This window comes from Odocoileus virginianus, chromosome 27 (assembly GCF_023699985.2).
Source record: "Odocoileus virginianus isolate 20LAN1187 ecotype Illinois chromosome 27, Ovbor_1.2, whole genome shotgun sequence".
Classification (NCBI taxonomy): Eukaryota; Metazoa; Chordata; class Mammalia; order Artiodactyla; family Cervidae; genus Odocoileus; species Odocoileus virginianus.
In genome coordinates this window covers 17,741,431-17,758,836 of record NC_069700.1, presented here as the reverse complement: position 1 = coordinate 17,758,836, position 17,406 = coordinate 17,741,431, and the positions used below count along the sequence as shown (strand labels likewise).

Here is a 17,406-nt window from a genome sequence, read left to right as displayed (position 1 = left end):
GTAGAGAAATAAAAGGTTTGAACGTGTGAAGAGATGTAGACATGCATTAATTAAAACATTTCTGTGGCTTTTGGCTAACGTCTGTTTGCATGTACAGGGCACATGGAGGCGAATATATTTTACAACAGAGCAAAATGAACAGAAAACCAGACCCTCTCCACCTTTTTTAGCACCTCTGAAATTCAGGTCTCAGATTCATTATCAAATAATATAATTTTCACATTTTCCAGAGCAGTGTTCTGGTGATGGATTAGCATATTTTCCATTTTCAGAAAAATTCTTATTTGGGGTGTTGCTGAGAAGGCTCATGAACCCTCTGAGCCTTATTTGAGCTAAATTTGTATTTTCATATGTATTTCTTTCTTCGCTACCAGCAGGATTCTTATTCCCTGAGGTTAGAGTCTGGCTGGTCTGTGGATACTGTTTCTAATAGTGGTTTTTGGGACAAAGTGGTCCTATCTGTGGCCTAGAGGCTCCCAAGACAATTTGTTTGCCTCTTGGGACAATGATTAAAGCTTAAAGGACTTCAATATGGCTTTGCTGATGGAATTTAATTATATATATGTATATATGTGTATACACACACACACACATATGCATACATACACACATATGGGCTTCCCTGGTGGCTCAGCAGTAAAGGATCTGCCTGTCAATGCAGGAGACATGGTTCAGTCCCTGGGTTGGGAAGATTGATTCCCTGGAGAAGGAAATGGTAACCCATTCCAGTATTCTTGCCTGGGAAATCCTTTGGACAGAGGAGACTGGTGGGCTACAATCCATGGGGTCACAAAGAGTCAGACAGAACTTGGTGACTAAACAACCAACAACACAACATACACATGTGTGTGTGCCCAGGCGTGTTGGACTCTTTGAAACACTATGGACTATAACCCACCAGTCTCCTCTGTCTAAAGGATTTCCCAGGCAAGAATACTGGAGTGGGTTGCTATTTCCTACTCCAGGGGATCTTCCCAACCCAGGTATTGAACCCTCATCTCTTGCATCTCCTACATTGGCTCTTTACCACTAAGCAATCAGGGAAGCCTATATATATATTTTATACAGGAAAGCCTATCTATCTATCTATATATATTTTTTTCTTTCCCCAAGCAGGGATCTAACCTGGGCCCACATCAGTGAAAGCATGAGTTTCAATCACTGGATCACCAGGAAATTCTTGGAATTTAGTAATATTACAAAAGTTTGAATTTAGGCTCTGTGGTAGAGATAGCTGGATGCTTACGAAAGTTCTATTTTCTGCCTTTTTTTTTTTTTTAAACTTACAAAGAGTTAGCATTCTTTCTGCAGTAAGGTATGATGTCTTAGATGACACATTCAAGGAAGATCACAGAGTCCGGCTTAATGAAGCCTATGTACCTTGCATCCTGATAGAACACTAGAGGCACATATTGAGGCAATATTTCTGGATCAGACTGTGTGGGTATGAGCAGATACAACAAGACAGCTTTTGCCAAATTTTCTCAGATGGTTCCAGTAGAACTGGTGGTGAACCTTCTTGCTTTCTCATTTGCAATGGGGCAAAAGGTCCCTGCTTCTTAGTATTCAAACCCAGTTTTGGGAAGTAGTACAATGAGTCCATTCTTATAGATAAGAGAGTCCAAGGGATTTAAAAATCTGCCCTCCAAGTCATCAGGCTGGAAAAACAGACAGTTAACAGGAAGTAGTGTGTCTTCCAAGGTTGTAAAACAACTGCAAAAGGGCATATCAACCACTTTCTCAGACTGCTTCCTGCTTCCTGACTCACTGCGAAATTTCATTTTTAAAATTCATCATCTATCAAAAAGCTTTGCTGCTGGAAATTATATCAGTAAGAGTGAAATAGTCCCCTCTTGTCTGGAGGATCCAAACTACGCTGACATTGAGAAGCAGCCTTGTGTTTCAGCATAGATGCTGAACTTCAGAGAAGGGGTTTCCAGGCACAACATTTTGTCCTCTTAACTTTACAGTTTCCAGAGAAATAGGCTCCGGATCTACTTCTTATCCAGACCTTTACATAAAGTCATGAGAGGGAAATATATATGAAATGGAACAAGAAAGAATTCATTGATTTAACACACTTTTATTGAGAATACTTTTTTTTCTCCATTTATTTTTAGTAGTTGGAGGCTAATTACTTTACAACATTGCAGTGGTGTTTGTCATACATTGACATGAATTAGCCATGGATTTGCATGTATTCCCCATCCCGGTTCCCCCTCCCACCTCCCTCTCCACCCGATCCCTCTGGGTCTTCCCAGTGCACCAGGCCCGAGCACTTGTCTCATGCATCCAGCCTGGACTGGTGATCTGTTTCACCCTAGATAATATACATGTTTCGATGCTGTTCTCTCGAAACATCCCACCCTCGCCTTCTCCCACAGAGTCCACAAGTCTGTTCTATACATCTGAGTCTCCTTTTCTATTTTGCATATAGGGTTATCATTACCATCTTTCTAAATTCCACATATATGTGTTAGTATACTGTAATGGTCTTTATCTTTCTGGCTTACTTCGCTCTGTATAATGGGCTCCAGTTTCATCCATCTCATTAGAAACTGATTCAAATGAATTCTTTTTAATGGCTGAGTAATATTCCATGGTGTATATGTACCACAGCTTCCTCATCCATTCGTCTGCTGATGGGCATCTGGGTTGCTTCCATGTCCTGGCTATTATAAACAGTGCTGCGATGAACATTGGGGTGCACGTGTCTCTTTCAGATCTGGTTTCCTTGGTGTGTATGCCCAGAAGTGGAATTGCTGGGTCATATGGCAGTTCTATTTCCAGCTTTTTAAGAAATCTCCACACTGTTTTCCATAGTGGCTGTACTAGTTTGCATTCCCACCAACAGTGTAAGAGGGTTCCCTTTTCTCCACACCCTCTCCAGCATTTATTGCTTGTAGACTTTTGGATAGCAGCCATCCTGACTGGCGTGTAATGGTACCTCATTGTGGTTTTGATTTGCATTTCTTTGATAATGAGTGATGTTGAGCATCTTTTCATGTGTTTTTTTGCCATCTGTATGTCTTCCTTAGAGAAATGTCTGTTGAGTTCTTTGGCCCATTTTTTGATTGGGTCATTTATTTTTCTGGAGTTGAGCTTCAGGAGTTGCTTGTATATTCTTGAGATGAATCCTTTGCCTGTTGCTTCATTTGCTATTATTTTCTCCCAATCTGAGGGCTGTCTTTTCACCTTGCTTATAGTTTCCTTTGTTGTGCAAAAGCTTTTAAGTTTCATTAGGTCCCATTTGTTTATTTTTGCTTTTGTTTCCGATATTCTGGGAGGTGGGTCATAGAGGATCCTGCTGTGATTTATGTCGGAGAGTGTTTTGCCTATGTTCTCCTCTAGGAGTTTTATAGTTTCTGGTCTTACATTTAGATCTTTAATCCATTTTGAGTTTATTTTTGTGTATGGTGTTAGAAAGTGTTCTAGTTTCATTCTTTTACAGGTGGTTGACCAGTTTTCCCAGCACCACTTGTTAAAGAGGTTGTCTTTTTTCCATTGTATATCCTTGCCTCCTTTGTCGAAGATAAGGTGACCATAGGTTCGTGGATTTATCTCTGGGCTTTCTATTCTGTTCCATTGATCTATATTTCTGTCTTTGTGCCAGTACCATACTGTCTTGATGATTGTGGTTTTGTAGTATAGTCTGAAGTCAGGCAGGTTGATTTCTCCAGTTCCATTCTTCTTTCTCAAGATTACTTTGGCTATTCGAGGTTTTTTGTATTTCCATACAAATTGTGAAATTATTTGTTCTAGTTCTGTGAAAAATACCGTTGGTAGCTTGATAGGGATTGCATTGAATCTATAGATTGCTTTGGGGTAGTATAGCCATTTTGACAATATTGATTCTTCCAATCCATGAACACGGTATATTTCTCCATCTGTTTGTGTCCTCTTTGATTTCTTTCATCAGTCTTTTATAGTTTTCTATGTATAGGTCTTTTGTTTCTTTAGGTAGATATACTCCTAAGTATTTTATTCTTTTTGTTGCAATGGTGAATGGTATCGTTTCCTTAATTTCTCTTTCTGTTTTCTCATTGTTAGTGTATAGGAATGCAAGAGATTTCTGTGTGTTAATTTTATATCCTGCCACTTTACTGTATTCGTTGATTAGCTCTAGTAATTTTCTGGTAGAGTCTTTAGGGTTTTCTATGTAGAGGATCATGTCATCTGCAAACAGCGAGAGTTTCACTTCTTCTTTTCCTATCTGGATTCCTTTTACTTCTTTTTCTGCCCTGATTGCTGTGGCCAACACTTCCAAAACCATGTTGAATAGTAGTGGTGAGAGTGGGCACCCTTGTCTTGTTCCTGATTTCAGGGGAAATGCTTTCAATTTTTCACCATTGAGGGTGATGCTTGCTGTGGGTTTGTCATATATACCTTTTATTATGTTGAGGTATGTTCCTTCTATTCCTGCTTTCTGGAGAGTTTTAATCATAAATGGATGTTGAATTTTGTCAAAGGCTTTTTCTGCATCTATTGAGATAATCATATGGTTTTTATCTTTCAATTTGTTAATGTGGTGTATTACACTGATTGATTTGCGGATATTAAAGAATCCTTGCATTCCTGGGATAAAGCCCACTTGGTCATGGTGTATGATTTTTTTAATATTTTGTTGGATTCTGTTTGCTAGAATTTTGTTAAGGATTTTTGCATCTATGTTCATCAGTGATATTGGCCTGTAGTTTTCTTTTTTTGTGGCATCTTTGTCTGGTTTTGGAATTAGGGTGATGGTGGCCTCATAGAATGAGTTTGGAAGTTTACCTTCTTCTGCAATTTTCTGGAGGAGTTTGAGTAAGATAAGTGTTAGCTCTTCTCTAAATTTTTGGTAGAATTCAGCTGTGAAGCCATCTGGTCCTGGGCTTTTGTTTGCTGGAAGATTTCTGATTACAGTTTCGATTTCCTTGCTGTGATGGGTTTGTTAAGATCTTTTACTTCTTCCTGGTTCAGTTTTGGAAAGTTATACTTCTCTAAGAACTTGTCCATTTCTTCCAAGTTGTCCATTTTATTGGCATAGAGCTGCTGGTAGTAGTCTCTTATGATCCTTTGTATTTGTGTTGTCTGTTGTGATCTCTCCAATTTCGTTTCTAATTTTGTTAATTTGGTTCTTCTCCCTTTGTTTCTTAATGAGTCTTGCTAATGGTTTGAGAATACTTTTATTGATTTACATACAAAGATATTTATAGTAGCTTTATTTCTAATAGGAAAGAAACAAAACCATCTTGATTGCAAATAATTATAGATTAGTATTTAAGATTTGTGTTACTCAGTCATGTCTGACTCTTTGTGACCCTATGGACTGTAGCCCGCCAGGCTCCTCTGTCCATGGGGATTCTCCAGGCAAGAATACTGGAGTGGTTTGCTATTCCATTCTCCAAGGGATCTTCCCAACCCAGAAACTGAACCCAGGTCTCCTGCATTGCAGGAAGATGCTTTACCGCCTGAGCCACCAAGACTTGGTATTAAGTAAAAGAAGCATGTCATGGGACAATTATATAACAAAGCCCAATTTTCATTAGAAAAACTCTGTGTGTGTATTTGCATAAAGCATAGAAAAAAATTAATATGCACTTAACTGTTGATGAGGTAAAATAGTCTAAAGGTAGGAAGATAATTAGGGAAAGGAGCAGTAAACAAATTCACAAACTAGAAAAGTAAATCTTGGATCTGGGGTAAAAAGCGTCATTGAAAGGGTCATTGCAATCATTTTATAAGGAATGATTGAGCTCTTAGAGGCACTCTATGATTGGCATTAGATGTAAAAATGTTGAAGGTGCCATCAAGTCCCAGACCAACAGAGTGATCTGGAAAAGTGACTTTTCTCTGTGAACTTTATTTAGTCTCTCCCCAGGTTGCATGTGGGTCAAAATGAAATAAAGTCTTTGTATGAAAAGAGGGTGAAAACAGCCAAGCACCATCCAGATTCAGCTTCCAGCTGTTCTGTGATGCAGACATTAAAGACAAGGAGCTCAAGACCAGAGATCACACTCCACCCAGGTAGTCTTTCCATCAGTATCTTGTCTCTGGTTTCTCTAGGGGTCCCTTTTTCAGTTTCCAGCTGGGATGGCAACACCAGCCCCTCTTGATAACATTCTAGGGGGTTGCATTATCCTTTTTGGCCTCTGTACCACTCAACTCTGGAGAATTATTAACTGTCTCCAGTCTTTATCTGCAGAAAAGGTCAGGGGGGCTCAGCTGGAGCCTTGGGGGCATTGTCCCCAGAAATGTGACTTCTCAGTCCCAATGATGAGTCCATCCTTGTGCGTTCAACTGACAGAAAGGATGGGGACAGATGGGTTCAGTGGCAGATGGTCAGAGGGGTTGGGTGGTAGAACCAGAGGCAGAAGAAAGGCCGAAGAGGACCAGAGAAGGAGGCCTGGGGGAAAGTGTAGATGTGGGACCCATCAGCCACACTATAGAAGGAGACATGCCCAGCTTCATAGTCCAAGAAGACCCCCACCCGGCTGGGGGGCTCACTCAGTGGGAGGGCAGTCCGAGGGGAGGTGAGGGCCTGGTACTTATTAGCATAGAGTTCCACAGCCCAGAATCCATTCTGAGGTGATTCTGCGATCCCCCAAGCCCTATCCACGTTTTCCTCACAAACCCCCAGCTCCCAGTAAGTCCTGTCGCCCACTTCCACCTCCCAGTAATGTCTCCCCGAAAAGAAGGACCTATGGCCCAGCACACAAGGGTCAAAAGAAAACCTCTCAGGTTTTTCAGGAAGATTCTGCCACAAGTTTCTCCGCTTCACACTTTGGTGATCTTCAGACAGAAAGAGTTCAAAGAAGGCAGTATTTGGATCCAGAGTCACATGAACTGTGGAAAGAGTGAGAGAGAACAGATGTCCTGTCAACTCTGGTATCCCAGGGCCCTCAGTAACTGGGAAGTGGGGAGAAAAGAAGCCATTCCTAACCCATGAAGTTGCCTTCCTTCCTCCATAAAAGAGCTGGAGTGATAAGCATCTCCCCCAGATGTCCTCAAGATCATACTTCAAAGAGCTGTTAGGAGAGTTCAGAGACTTACAAGGAGGAGATAATCCAGAGGTTCCAGGTCCCTGGGAGCAGGGGTGGCTAATCACAACCCCCTCACCCCATCCTCTCATCCCTCACAGCATTTTGTACAATACCCTCTCATGTCACTGCACTATTATTGTTTATTTCATATTTCTCTCCTCTACCAGACCAGGACCCCCCAAAATACAGACTATGTTTGTTCATCTTTGTATTCCTACTGTCTAGCATTGTCAGACTCTGCCTCACAGTTGGTGCTTAACAATATTTGCAGAATAAATGGCTAGGGAAGGTCCTTGGACAGCCTCTAGCCACCTCTCTCTGCCAACCTGAAGCCCCAGGACATTTCATGGATTATCTGGCCAGAGATTTTTGGCCAACTGTGTAAAACATCTGATCAAATGAATTTTTAATAGACTGTTCCTGAATCTCACAGGTTAGAAGAGTCGTATGGGAGAAATTTTTATGGGTTCATTAAACATTGGCTCCTTTTCCTCCTAGGTGCATAGTGAGATGTCTGGTCCCCCTTGGGTATCCAGCAGAAGAGTTGGCTGCTTCCAGGCCTCACCAATAAGAAAACCTTTACACAATATTTGCATTCCTTTTTCTGCCATTTGCTGGCTTAGTGTAGAGTAGAGTGAGGCCCTAGGTCAAAATCTAGCAAAGCTCCCACATCCCCATCTGATCTGTCCTGAACACTGAAGAGATGGAGTAATATGCTATTGTTGTGTTTACCTAATGAGATGCTCTGAGGGGAGAGAAGCTAGGTGGACAGAATGGCCACATCTCCTCTAAGATGCACAGAACCCACTAGAAACGGTATGTCATTTGAATGTAATCTTTCTAGTTGTACCCTCAGGCCCATGATGCTGAAGATATTGAGTGATAGTTGCTCATTCATGTCTGACTCTTTGCAACCCCATGGACTGTAGCCTGCCAGGCTCCTCTGTCTATAGAATTCTCCAGGCAAGATTACTGGAGTGGGTTGCCATGAATAGTAGAGAAACTCAAGAGAGAAAGTAGATGAGGAGCCCTTTAAGAAGGAAAAAAAAAATATGGTATAAACTTCAGGAAAGGAAAAAGGTGAAGGTGCTGAACTGAAACTGGGTAATACTTGATCTTGATGTTACTTGGATCTTCCCTGGGTCTCCATTCATTGCCTGCCCAACCACTATTTGGAGCTGGAAGATGGAGAAAGACCACTAAGATCTTCTTTTATGGAGTTCTGGGCCTGATACCGTAAGAATCAGATAGTCACTCACCAGCATAGGACCGAGCTTTTTTCCAGTCTGCAATAGAAAAAAGAGAGGTGAGTGCTCCTGGCGAGAGGCATACATTTCTTTGCCCTTTCTCTGTGCTGGTTGCCTTTCCTTCCCTCCTTGGCACCCTCATCACTCATCTCCAGAGCTTATCTGGGCTCCTTCCCTCACGTTCCTAAAAGGGAAAATGTCTAGGAGGAAGGAGGCCAGACAAAATGTATTCTTCTGTTTCCCCTTTTTGTTTCCTAAGCACAGGCTCCAACTCCACAAGGAGCTCTTCACTCATCTCTCTGCATTCCCATACCGGACGGCTTTGTGCCTCAATAGCTGAAAGGCACGAGCTTATGCAAACACGTGAAGGCTGCCATTGCAGGGGACATGGTCCTGGATACAGGACAGAACTCTGAGGGATTCACTCCTTTCTTCACTGTGATCATGCGTTAGCCATTCCCACAGCCAGGCACCTGATCCCATCTCCTGCATCTTTTCCATGACCTCCATACACTGTCCTGCATGGAGTAAGGATGGCTAGCTGCCTGGAAATCTATCTCTTATTTAGCTAGTCTCCGCAGGAAACATGTCTTTTTCATAGTTAATATGTCACTTCTTGCTGTGATTAGGGAGTCCCATATTATTTATTTATTTTTGTACCCTCACCTGGGGCGCTGCCCGTGTGCTCTGGGCACTGTATCCACTATTAGCTCACAGCTCTTGCCTTGATCCCAACATGTTATTAGCCACAACTCATTAGCCATGAAACCCAAAGCCAGTTTAATTAACTATTCAGTGTCTCCATTTCTACATCTGTAGGATGGAGATCAGACTAACACCTGCTACTTAATTTATCTGGGGGAGGACTTAGACTAATACCTGCAAAAATACTGAATCACCATGCTGAACACCTGAAACTAACACAATATTGTAAATATATTATACTCCAATTAATAAAATTTTTTAATCTAAAAAATGCATTTTAAATTACAAAAGGTAACCAAAAAAAAAAAAAAAAGAAAGAGAAAGAAATAAAGAAAAAGATACAGAGGAGAAGTAAGAATAGCTTATATTTCTAGCCCTGACCTCCTGTATGGACTACACACTTGATTATCCAACTGCCTACTCTGCATCTTCACTTGAATCACTAACACCCTCTTCAACATTTTGATTCTGTGCTTGCCCCTCCCCTTGCCCCTTGGTTTTCTTTTGGCTTCCCCATTGCAGAAAAATGGCAATTCCATTTTTATAGTTTCTTAGGCCTAAAAACCGTAGAGTCATCCTTGATCCACTCTTTTACTTTTGCACTACACTATCAACAAGGGTATTTTTACTGTTTTAAAAATAAATCCAGCACTGAGGCCCCTCTCACCACTTCCAGCACTCCCCCTTGGTAAAAACCATCCTCATTTCTCCCCTTGATGTCTGCAGTAGCTCCCAGCTGGGCCAGTCATGTCCAACTCTCTGCAATCCTATGGACCGTAGCCCGACAGGCATCTCTGTCCATGGGATTCTCCAGGCAAAAATACTGGTGTGGGTTGACATTTCCTCCTCCAGGGATCTTCCTGACCCAGGGATTGAATCTGTGTCTCTTATGTCTCCTGTATTGGCAGGTGTGTTTTTTACCTCTAGCGCCACCAAGTCAATCTCAGCGTAGTATCTAAAGTAACTTCTCAAAGCATAAGTCAGGTTCAGTTCCCCTTCTGCTCAAAACCCTCCTTTCTCAGAAGCAAAGCCAAAGCCAGCATGGATGACTTTGAAGGCTGTGTGATCTGGCTCTCCAAACCCCTCTGATTCTACCCTCTAATCTACTCTGATTATCCTGATCACTCCTGCCTTCCAGCAACACCGGCGCCTTTGCTACTCTTCAAACAAACTAGTGTGTTTCTGACTCTGGGCTTTGGCACCATTGTTCTCTCTACTTAGAATGCTTTTCCCTCAGCTATTCCTGTGGCTTGCTCCTCTACTTCATCATCACTCTATTTTATCATAATTTTTTAAATTGAAGTATAGTTGATGTGCAATATTTTGTTACAGGTGTACAATTCACCACCCTATTTTAAACTGCACCTTCCAATGCAATATTCTGTTATCTCCTGAGTGCTTATTATCATGTGCCAAACTATGTATTATACTATTTCATTTTTTTTCTATCTTCTTCCACTAGAAGGTAGATTCTTTGTGAATGGGATATTTCGGTTGTGTTCATTTCTGTGCCTAGGGCACTTAGAAGAGTAACTTAGTTACTAGTTACTAGTAACATAGTTAACAGTTGTGGATCTTTGTTGAGCTGATGAATGAATGAATGAAATGAATAGAGAATCCATGAGGGAAGCAGGAGAGTAAGTGATCCAGGACAAGAATGAAGAAATAGCCTCAGAAAGGGAAAAAGATGCCTGCTCTGTTGAAGTCAGAGCCTACAGATCAGAAAGTGCAGGTGCAGGTGGCAGGGCAGGAAGTTTGCCCCCCTCCCTTCTCTTTTTTTCTCTGAGGTGGGGGGTTGCATCACCTTTGGAGGTGTGGGAAAAGGATGTGGTGATGAAGGATCAAAGCTAATGTTCACTGAACTTAGCTACGTGCTATGACGGTACTGGGTGTCCTCCACACCTTTATCTCATTTCCTAACATCTGCTCAAAGTAGTAGTTGCAACTAAGTCAATTTCTAGGTGGGAAAAGTAAAACTTCAAAGAGGTTAAGGAGCCTGTCCCAGTTTGTCTGAATGAGTAGAACAAACAGGGTCAGCAGATGTGATGAACAGACAGAGGAAATGGGCACAGAAGTGGGAAAACGAATGATACATGTGGGTCACTGCTGGTGGTGTGGTCAGTCCAGTGTGGGGTGGCACGTGTCAGGGAGTGTCCACGGATGAAACAGAAATTGGACTGGACCATTAAGGGTGACTGCATTGTGGGGATAAAAATTGCAGATTGGACTTTACCTTTTAATGTAGTGTTTCTTCAATTGAGTTATGTAAAAACCTCGGTTAGACACAAATTAATTTCCTCTGAAAATAAATCTTCAAAGTCCTGAGGGAGCCAATTAAAAAATGTAGCAATGAAAGTTAAAATCTGTCTTTGGTTCCTTTGTCACTAATGCAGTTATGAACACAGCAGTTAGCTTGGAAACTAGAACCATTCACACAATAACTGATTATCAGGAAAAAAAAGGATATTAAGCAGGTGATGTAGAATCTGCTTAGGTTGTGTTAGTTTTGACAAAAATTGACATCAAGACAATTTTTCTTAGAAATTTGAAAATCCTTTTAGAATTTACAAATATCCACCCCAGTAAGATGGCAGAAGGCAATGGGAAACCAGAGATGGTTTGGGGCTTAAGAGGAATGTAATCAGATTTCTATTTAGCAAGTTTATTCTGAAACTCTAAACTATGGAAAACTTTTCACAGACAAGGTCTTGTTTATGCTGGTTGTTTTTTAAGATTTTTTTTGTCTGTTTCTTAATATTTATTTAAACTAAAAGTCTTAAAAGGGAAAAGGGCAGCAGTAGCTCTTGAGGGAACAGAAGCAGCTTGCTGTTGAGAGAAGGGTCTTGATAACCTATTCCCAGGGATCTGTGACAAAAGAAGAAAGAAAGATTGGGGGAGGTATTCTATGCCTGAGAAGGGGTCCTAGACTAAGCAGTAAAAGGGTTTGCCCTGAGGGAAGGAGAGAAAGGAGCCCCCTTGGGTGGGTGGTGGTAGCACTGGATGGTGAGGGGAGGGGAGGAGGAAGGGCAGGTTGACAACAAAGGGAATGGAGTTCAGTGTTGGTCATAGGTTTGAAAAATCTTTGGGGCATCCATGACATATCAACAGAGCTATTGGGGTTATATGGCTTAAGTCCAGATGGTGCAAGAATGAGCAAGTCCTCAAAGGAAAGAATCAGGAGAAAGGCACTTATTAAATGAAGCAGATAAAGCCTTAGATGAAAAACAAAAATTCCGATTTACTCACCGTCCACTTTCTGGGCTTTTCTCCAGCCTGAAGTAGAACAAAGAAACTTCGTGAGATCAATGACACGTGAGAGGGTCTCAAATCGTACACACAGGAGGAGGAAGTACGGAACTTACGGAGCTCTCTTTGGAGTTGCTCTACAAAAGGACAAGAAATGAATCAGTACCATTCACAGGCCAGGTTTAGACCCTTTCCTGCATCATATGTGCAGTGAGTCCGGAGAGCTGTCCCCAGACTGGAAAAGCCAGGGCACAGTCAGGGTCCCAGGAGGTGGGGGTGATGGTATTGAGGAAAGAAAGATTGAATATAAAAACCTCAACTTCTGGTCCTCTCCTTTCCCCTCTGTCCAATCCCTTTCCCATAGTCTTCTTTGGACCTCACTACCTCGGTCTTCTGATTCCTTTACCTTTGGTCCAGCATTCTCGATCTTTCTCTCGGCGAAGTTTCCAGATGAAACCAAGAGCAGTCAGCAAGAGAAGTCCCAGAAGAAGCAGGAGTGAGGTCTGAGCTGTCGCCCAAGGAAAATCCTTCAGGAAGACAGCGCCGGAGCCGGCAGTGCTGGACATCATTCCTGCAGTGAAAAGCGGGCAAAGGCCAAGGCCTGGGGGTGCTAGGGCGCCCAGAGGTGTCTGGGCCAGACTGGCAGCAGAGGGGCCTGGCTGGGAGAATGAATGACTCCAGCTCTGCCCCATTCTCTCCCACCGGATGGCTGGGAAACCAAGGTACTTTGAGAGTCATCATGGAAAAACAAGCCTTAAGTATAAAGGCTCTGGGTGTGTGTGTGTGTGTGTGTGTGTGTGTGTTAGTTGCTCGTGTCTGTGTCTTTGCAACTCCATGGACTGTAGCTCGCCAGGCTCCGCTAACCATGGAATTCTCCAGGTAAGAATACTGGAGTGGGTAAGCCTTTCCCTTTTCCAGGGGATCTTCCCAACCCAGGGATCGAACCCAGGTCTCCTGCATTGCAGGCAGATTCTTTAAGTGTTAAATCAAGGAGCTCCAAATCACTCCTGAAATATGGAACTGAAACTGGGGTCTGGAGGAAAGGGTGGCAATTGTCCCCTTTTCCTCAAATCGTGAGAAGAGATGCCTTCCACTGAAAATCACTCTGAATGTGGGAGGAATGTGGGAGCCCCTGACTTTATTTGCAATTGTTAACAGAAGTATATTTTTGGTAGGGAAGTGGATGATGCTGGGAATTAGAAGCCCTGAGTACTAGTCCCACCTCCACTGCAGACTCTATATGTGATTTCAGCCAAGCCACCCTGTGTCCCTCTGCCTCCACAATAAAATAGAGAGTTCAATAATATTACCTGTGCTATCAGTACCATCAGATCAACAGGCAAGCTGCGAGAAGAGAACTTAGCTATCTATATGAACTTTTATGCATGTGTTTCTTTTAAATCTCCCTTAGCACCCAGGCCATGCTATTCATTTAATTGCTGTCTAGTGGCTAAGTCACATCTGGCTCTTTTGAGACTCCATGGACTGTAGCCCACCAGGCTCTTCTGTCCATGGGATTCCCTAGGCAAAAGTACTGGAGTGGGTTGCTGTTTCCTTCTCCAGGGGATCTTCCCCATCCTTGGATGGAACCTGTGTCATCTGTATCGGCAGGTAGGTTCTTCACCACTGAGCCACCAGGAAGCCCAGTAAATACCATGGAGTCAAAAAAAAAAAAAAAAAAAGAATGTAAACCTTTTATTTCTCCATCAACAAAAGGATTCCATGTAACTAAAGAGCCTTTCCAAAGAGGTTTTGCAAATTCAGTGACACATTTTATGTGCATGAAAATTTAAGTCAATAAAATAAAAACTACCCATACAAGCCAGAACAGTCATAACTGGACATAAATATAACAGCCTAAGGCCAATGCCATTGGCATATCTGATGAATGTCATTGTTGTGAGCATTAAAGAAACAGTGAACAACCAGTTGTTGTTAACCTTCTTAATACAGTAGAGTTTTTATTGACAAAATAGGTTCTGGAAATTTTCCTGAGACTAAAACATCATGGTTTTTTGTTTGATTACTCATTACGTCTCACAGAAACCTACTTCCTCATTTGTGTACATTTGTCCTTTCTCCATAAAATTTAACCCTAGATTGTGTACTGTTTGTTTTGTATCATTTCCTAGCTATTTTGTACTGGTAATGGCTTTACAGTGAATACACTGTACGTCCTAATAAAGGATAATTTTTTAAAAGGTAAATATAAAAAAGACTGTGCAAATAATTTATTTAACTTATTTAATAAGAGAACCAGTAAAAATGTTAAAAGTGAATTAAATGAGGATTTGATTTGCAAAATATTATATTCTCTATCAGAGAGAAGTCATTTGCATCACTAAGGACAGGAACAATTTGAATTACTCTCAGTGTTCTGTAAATTAACATCTGTCTCTACAAAGTTGTAAATGATCTAGAAAAATAAGCAATGGCTTAGTCCTATGGAATCAGAGATCCCTAATGTGAGAACTACCAGACAGGGTTAGTATTCCATAGAAGAGACACCCAGTCATCTTTTTTAACCGCTGAAAATCTTTCACAAATTTTCCTGGCCATTCTTTCTTTTCCCTAGTGTTGAGCACAAAGCAATCAGGGATGGTTTACACAGAGGCAGCAAATATTTGTTAAACAAATCATTTCCTAAGAAATACTGCAAAGTAGTGCTTTTAAAAAAACCAAGAACGGAAAAAAAAAAAAAAAAGACCAAGAGGACTTCCAGAAATGATTCAGACCATTTGAAAAGAGGCTAAAAGGAAGAGAGAGAACTACACACGTGTACCACCCTCTGTCCCTTTAAAGACCATCCTCACCTGCATCCCTCCGCCCAGCAGCTGTGGCCTCACAGAAGTCCCATCCCTGGGCAAACGGTGAGTACTCAGGGACTCTGACTTGGCATCTCCCACGGGGAGAGCTACAGGCCTGCCCTCCATGGTGCAGATGGGTCCCATCCTTGTCCCAGCTCATGACCCGAGAGGACTGCTCCTGCTGCTGCTGGATATCCATGGGCTCCTGTCTCACTCGCGGGGAGAGGGAACCAGGAAGTTCACTGATCTTCTTACCTTGGCTGCAAAGTCAGTCATTCAGCAGGGTTACTCCCTGCCGAATGAGCTGCTTCCCAACCAGTAAGAGTGACAAGAGGAAGAGACAGGTAGGAATGAAGGAAGGACACTGGACCAACCTGAAGAAGGGTCACACCTCTCCCTCAGGAGTCTGGGAGAACAGATACATCTGAGTCCCTGCTTCATTTTTGTCCATAACTCTTACAATGTTTTCATCTCTATATATTGGTAGGATCACTAGGTAAAATACCCCGTATTACAATTTGTTAAATCAGGGAGCTTTAAACATAGGAGACTCTCAGTAACCATTTTGCAGAATGAATGAATATAGTTTTCTGTCTGGAGGTTTAGTGGGGGATACAGAGAATCCAAGCAAGGCAGCAGGCAGAGGGGAGCTGGCCTGGGAGGCAAGGAAACTGGCTTGAGTTTCTAAGCAGAGAGCACTGTCTGTTTGCTGTGGGCCAGACCTGTGCTGAGCACGGAGGCAGGAGCAGAGGAGTAGAGAGAGGAGTCGGAGGGCCTGGGCCTTCCAGAAGCCTGTGGCTCACACCTGCTGGCCGTCTCCCCACCGCCAATTCTCATGCACTCACATTTCTCTGCTCCTCGGGGTGACTCAGTCTTTGAACCACTTTGCGATTCAGACACTAGGCTGGACCTGGGCTCCAGTTAGGATTGTCCGCTGCCTGGTCTCTCAGGCGGGAGCACAGGCAGAGGCTGGGGAGTACTCACAGGCTGGATCTGCCCTTTGCAGGGCACCCTGAGAACTCCAGGTAGACGTATCTGGTCACGGTGCCCCTGCCCCGATGGTGACACTGTCTATGATGGGGATGAACTCTGGACTGTGAACCCCTTTCCTCTACATTTATGATGTAAGATATCGATGTTTTCAGGGAGAGAAGCAAAGTCTAGAGATCAGCCTGCACACACCTGAGTTGGTCAGTTTTGCCGCAGCACTGCCTACTGGGAATGCATATCACCTGCCATGAGGCCTTTGAGCTCAGCTGGCTTGTTGGCCATATTTCATGGGTCACTAGAGAGAGGGCAGTGACATGGCTGGGGCACCTAGGAATGAAGAACAAGCTGGACGCAAATAATTGTATATTAAAACAGAAACAAAAAGAAAGCTCAATGCAGGATGTATCTGATACACATTTTTCACTTCTTTAGTCCTATAGGGATTTGCAGGATGGTGAGAGGACAACAGGGGCAGGAGCTAGTGCTAGGAAGAAAGTTCAGGTAGGGGTGGAGTCAGAGAACGTGCAATTTTATTATTATCAGGAGACAACTTTCACGGATAGCAGGCAAAGTGGATAAAACTACAAAAATGATGCGCCAGAGCAGTTAGAACCTGGGAAAGACACAGATCAAATGATTCACCAAGTATTAATACCCTCAGTAACTTTCAGTGGGATAAATGCTCTGCAAAAGTCCCTTCCAAATCTGAGCCTCTCTCTGGCTGAGGCAGCTTTTTAAGGCCCACAAACCCAGATGATACCCAGATGTGGGTGGTAAATGTGTTCTTGACCTAGAGGCACAGCATTTTGGCTAAAAGGGCAAGTATTTCTGGGGTTATGCCATCTGGATTCATGTTTGAATCCACTTGTTTTGCTGGCTGTGTGACCCTGGGTGTGTTATTAACTTCTCCAAGCTTCCGCTACAAAACACGTTGAACTGTAGTGATGGCTTCGCAGGAAGGCTGTGTGTGTGTTTGAAAACCCAGGTGTGTTTGTGAAGCCTTGGTGCAATGCCTGGCACAGAACACTCGGTAAGTATTAGCTATGGCTCTATTAGCTCTCACTCCAATCAACTCAATACTGCGGTTGTTGATTAACATTAAGCTATTCCTCTAGATGGCAAATCCTTGAAAAGAGTTGTCTGGGCAGTTAATCTTTGAACTCTCACCCTCCCCCAGCCCCAATCTACTCCTTACATTTTCCCATCCGCTGACCCCTGAGGGCAGATTCAGCAGTCTTTGCAGTCTGGTTTCTGGAGGGGACCTGCCCAGAGGGGACGACAGCAAAATCCAAAGGGGAAAACTGAGACTCCAGAGTCTCAGTCCCAACTGGGCAGCAGGTGACAGTGGCTGTCTCCCTGCTCTAGAGTCACAGCTCTGTTGGGACACTA

At 42.8% G+C, this 17,406-nt stretch overlaps 1 protein-coding gene across 1 annotated transcript; it reads right to left on the bottom strand.

The window, feature by feature from the left end:
• Positions 1-2,067: 2,067 nt before the first annotated feature.
• LOC110151755 (butyrophilin subfamily 1 member A1-like) lies at positions 2,068-16,454 on the bottom strand. The gene is made up of 7 exons (XM_020915178.2): positions 15,873-16,454; positions 15,034-15,287; positions 12,627-12,791; positions 12,337-12,357; positions 12,221-12,247; positions 8,282-8,308; positions 2,068-6,825 (listed from the first exon to the last, which is right to left on the bottom strand). The coding sequence occupies exons 2-7, from the start codon at positions 15,224-15,226 to the stop codon at positions 6,308-6,310; spliced, it is 951 nt and encodes a 316-aa protein (XP_020770837.2). The 5' UTR covers positions 15,227-15,287; positions 15,873-16,454; the 3' UTR covers positions 2,068-6,307.
• Positions 16,455-17,406: the final 952 nt, after the last annotated feature.